General features: G+C 38.9%; 1 protein-coding gene across 3 annotated transcripts; it reads left to right on the top strand.

Moving 5' to 3' along the window:
- On the top strand, nucleotides 1-3824 carry LOC146955167 (FT-interacting protein 3). 3 transcript variants are annotated; one of them, XM_085720431.1, is made up of 3 exons: nucleotides 1-211; nucleotides 670-737; nucleotides 1153-3824. In XM_085720431.1, the coding sequence occupies exon 3, from the start codon at nucleotides 1230-1232 to the stop codon at nucleotides 3552-3554; it is 2325 nt and encodes a 774-aa protein (XP_085576557.1). In that variant the 5' UTR covers nucleotides 1-211; nucleotides 670-737; nucleotides 1153-1229; the 3' UTR covers nucleotides 3555-3824. The 3 variants fall into 3 exon arrangements, with proteins under 3 accessions (XP_085576557.1, XP_085576562.1, XP_085576566.1); XM_085720436.1 differs by having other exon boundaries at nucleotides 195-388; XM_085720440.1 differs by having other exon boundaries at nucleotides 195-397.
- The last annotated feature ends 690 nt before the right edge of the window (nucleotides 3825-4514 follow it).

Genomic DNA, 4514 nt, shown 5'->3' with positions numbered 1-4514 from the left:
TGCAAGAGCCAAGACAAGTTCTTTAACTTTCTCTCTCTACTCTTTCTTCACTTCTCTCTCTCATCTCATTTCACTTTTTCTGCTCTCTCTCTCTCTCTCTCTCTCTCTCTCTCTCTCTCTCATCTTGAGAGAGAAACTCAGCTCCATTGCTTCAGCTTTTCTTTACTAAAATCTTTCACGCCTCAAAAGAACTCAGCTCCATTCTGACAAGGTATGTATACTCTCTTCACTTTTCTTTACACCTTCACCATTTTCACTTCTTCAACATTACTCTCTTTCTTTTATTACTTGTTTTTGTTTTTTTTACTGAAAGATTTTTACATGCACAGTTGCGTAATGATTTAGAGTTTCTTGTGTGTGTGTTTGGTGTGACAAGTTATAGTGTTTGGTACGCAAAGTATGCATTTTTTTTTATTTTTTTATTTTCTGTTTTTAGCAAATATTTCTGGGAAAACTTGATGAAATTGGAAGATCACTAATCAAAGTGTTCATATTTGTTTTCTCATTGCGTAATCTCAGAATGCTGAAAGTTTCAACCTTTGAAATGTTACATTTTATTATTATTGTTGTTATTATTATTATTATGCTGCATTTTACTTTTATATTCTGCTCTTATGTATTTTAGTTATAGTTCTAATTTTTGCTTTATTTTTTGTTTATTACTTGCAGGTTGAACGATCAGATCTTGTGCCTTGAAAGAAAGCTTTTGGTTTGGAACTCTGAAATCAGAGATCTAGGTTTGTCATTAGTACTTTTTATTGTGTTTAAGCTTTTATCACTATTAATTAATAGTAATAATTTTTGAGTTTAAGCTGTTTTTCCTTGTTGTATATTTTTTTAGTTTAATTTTCATTTGTTAGGTCATTTTTTTATTTATGTTACACGGACACTTCAGATCGTAGGTGTGTCCCCGGTATGGTGTCACACTTCGACATGATACTGGGAATGTAGTTTTTTTTAGCAACTGAGACATGTAGTTACATACTTACATTAATCATTTATACATATTTTTTAAATTATTATCGGTGTCTACATGTATCTGTCAGGTGTTTGGGTGGGTGTTTAATAGTTTGTTAATTTTCACAAAATTTTAGGTGTTTGGATTTGGCAACTTGTAATGGCTGTTTGACTGTCATATTGTTGTTTTTTTAGGCTTCTGAAGTTGGTGATTTGTACAGCAACATCTTAATTTTTCTGGAATTCGTTCTGTCATTGTTTGAGCAGCGAAAATGCAGAGGCCACCGCCTGAAGATTTTCTGTTGAAAGAGACCAAACCCCATCTTGGAGGGGGAAAAATCTCTGGTGACAAACTAACCAGCACATATGACCTTGTTGAGCAGATGCAATACCTTTACGTGAGGGTTGTTAAGGCTAAGGACTTGCCTTCAAAGGATGTTACCGGAAGTTGTGATCCGTACGCTGAAGTTAAGCTCGGGAACTATAAAGGAACTACTCGGCATTTTGAGAAGAAAACCAATCCTGAATGGAATCAGGTTTTTGCTTTCTCCAAGGATCGGCTTCAGGCCTCGGTGTTGGAGGTTACTGTGAAAGATAAGGATGTTGTGAAGGACGACTTCATTGGTCGTGTGTGGTTTGATTTGAATGAGGTTCCGAAACGGGTTCCCCCAGATAGTCCTTTGGCGCCGCAATGGTATAGATTGGAGGATAGAAAGGGTGATAAGGTTAAGGGAGAGTTAATGCTTGCTGTTTGGATGGGTACACAGGCTGATGAAGCATTTCCAGAAGCTTGGCACTCGGATGCCGCGACTGTTAGTGGAACCGATGCTCTTGCAAATATTAGGTCGAAAGTTTATTTATCTCCTAAGCTTTGGTATTTGAGGGTTAATGTGATTGAGGCACAAGACTTACAGCCAACTGATAAGGGTAGATATCCGGAAGTTTTTGTGAAGGCTATTTTGGGGAATCAGGCATTGAGGACTAGAATCTCTCTTAGCAGGAGTATCAATCCATTGTGGAACGAGGATTTGATGTTCGTTGCTGCGGAACCATTTGAGGAGCCGCTGATTTTGAGTGTGGAAGACAGAGTTGCTCCGAACAAAGAAGAAGTATTGGGGAGGTGTGCAATTCCTTTGCAGTTTATGGATAGGAGACTCGACCACAAACCAGTGAATACTAGGTGGTTTAATCTTGAAAAACATATCATTGTAGAAGGGGAAAAGAAGAAAGAAATTAAATTTGCAAGTAGGATTCACATGAGGGTTTGTCTAGAAGGTGGTTATCATGTTTTGGATGAATCAACTCACTACAGCAGTGATCTTCGCCCAACGGCCAAACAGCTCTGGAAATCTGGAATTGGTGTTCTTGAAGTTGGGATATTGAGTGCTCAGGGTTTGATGCCAATGAAAAATAAAGATGGGAGGGGGACAACTGATGCTTATTGTGTAGCGAAATATGGGCAGAAGTGGATTCGAACAAGGACAATCATTGATAGCTTTATGCCGAGGTGGAATGAGCAATATACTTGGGAGGTTTTTGATCCTTGCACTGTGATTACAATTGGTGTATTTGATAATTGTCATTTGCATGGTCCTGACAAAGCTGGAGGTGCAAAAGATTCAAGGATTGGTAAGGTAAGGATTCGACTTTCGACACTCGAGACTGATCGAGTGTACACACATTCCTATCCACTCCTAGTTCTTCACCCAAGTGGTGTGAAGAAAATGGGTGAAATTCAATTGGCTGTGAGGTTCACTTGTTCTTCTTTGCTCAACATGATGCACATGTATTCACTACCTCTGTTGCCAAAGATGCACTATATACACCCGTTGACCGTTAGCCAGCTCGACAGTTTGAGGCATCAAGCTACTCAGATAGTTTCAATGAGGCTGAGTCGCGCTGAGCCACCGCTGAGAAAGGAGGTAGTTGAGTATATGCTTGATGTTGGTTCCCACATGTGGAGTATGAGAAGAAGCAAGGCTAATTTCTTCAGAATCATGGGAGTATTGAGTGGACTAATTGCTGCGGGAAAATGGTTCGATCAAATTTGCAACTGGAAAAATCCAATTACAACAGTTCTGATTCATATCTTGTTCATAATATTGGTCATGTATCCTGAACTTATCTTACCAACAGTTTTCCTTTACCTCTTCCTGATTGGAATTTGGCACTATAGATGGAGGCCAAGACACCCTCCTAACATGGACACTCGGCTCTCTCACGCTGATTCAGCTCATCCGGACGAACTTGATGAAGAGTTCGACACATTCCCGACTTCACGGCCTTCTGACATTGTTCGGATGAGATATGATCGACTTAGAAGCATAGCTGGTAGGATACAGACTGTGGTTGGCGACTTAGCTACTCAAGGAGAAAGGCTGCAGTCTTTGCTGAGCTGGCGTGATCCAAGAGCAACAGCACTGTTTGTGATTTTCTGTTTGCTTGCTGCTACTATACTGTATGTGACTCCATTCCAAGTTGTGGCCCTTCTGACCGGAATTTACGTTTTGAGACATCCGAGGTTCCGTCATAAGCTTCCATCGGTGCCGCTTAATTTCTTCAGGAGGCTGCCTGCAAGAACTGATTGCATGCTTTGAAGTTTGAATCCTCAACAAAGGACAGTGCAGAGTGGAGATTCATTGTTCAGCTCCAGATTTTTATTATCTTCTTCTGAAGACAGTAGTAGATTTTGTTCAATTATTAGTATTGTCCATCATTATGTCATAGGGTTTTATGTTTTGGCTTTTGAACTTCATAGTATATCTGTAATTTTGTAGGGTTTGAGCTGAAATTATCTTCTTCTGAACTACTTTCATGCTTAATCAGATTTAGTAGTTTTTCTCAATGGGGAATTGGTTGAATTGTTATGGTGATGGCAGTAAGTTTTGTTTTATATTTTCTATGATGTCTTTAAGTTGCTGGTTGATGCATTTATTTTTTTGTTCAACAATGAGTTTCTTTTAAAATAGGTGTGCATGTTTGGATTGGTCCGAGGTTTGGCAAAAACAGGGCCGTCCCCGACAATTCGGAGGCCCCGTTATAATTTTGACAATTTTTCATTTAAAAATAACTGAAAAAAATCTAAAGACTTTTACCCACAGACAAATAAGCATTTACCTATGGATAATGCATGATTGACATCAAAATTGCTCTTTTAGACTTTTATCTACGGAAAATGGACATTTAGTGACGGATTTTGGCCGTAGGTATAAGTTTTTTTTTCGTTTTTTCCAAATTTTGAGGCCCCTCTAAGTTTTAGGCCATGTGCCAAGGGCCTTGATAATGCACTTGCACAGGGCCGGCCCTGGGAAAAAACAATGTATGCCGCGGTAATTTTGGCAAAAGTTACACTTTTGAAGTTCGACGAAATAATGGTGTCACTCATTGTCAATCCAAACATGCACGAAACTGGTCAACCATGGTCTATGAGGGTTTGGATCCATGTTTGATTTAAATCGAGAGGATCCAAATCCTTATCTGCCATAGTTTAATACGCAGTTGAACTTGAATGTACTAGTTTGCATGACTATTTTTATACATACAACTATGGTGAATAC

The sequence above is a fragment of the Medicago sativa genome, chromosome 1 (assembly GCF_051527215.1).
Source record: "Medicago sativa cultivar Bolivia chromosome 1, Bolivia_mono, whole genome shotgun sequence".
NCBI lineage: Eukaryota > Viridiplantae > Streptophyta > Magnoliopsida > Fabales > Fabaceae > Medicago > Medicago sativa.
This window is presented reverse-complemented; position numbering and strand designations above follow the sequence as displayed.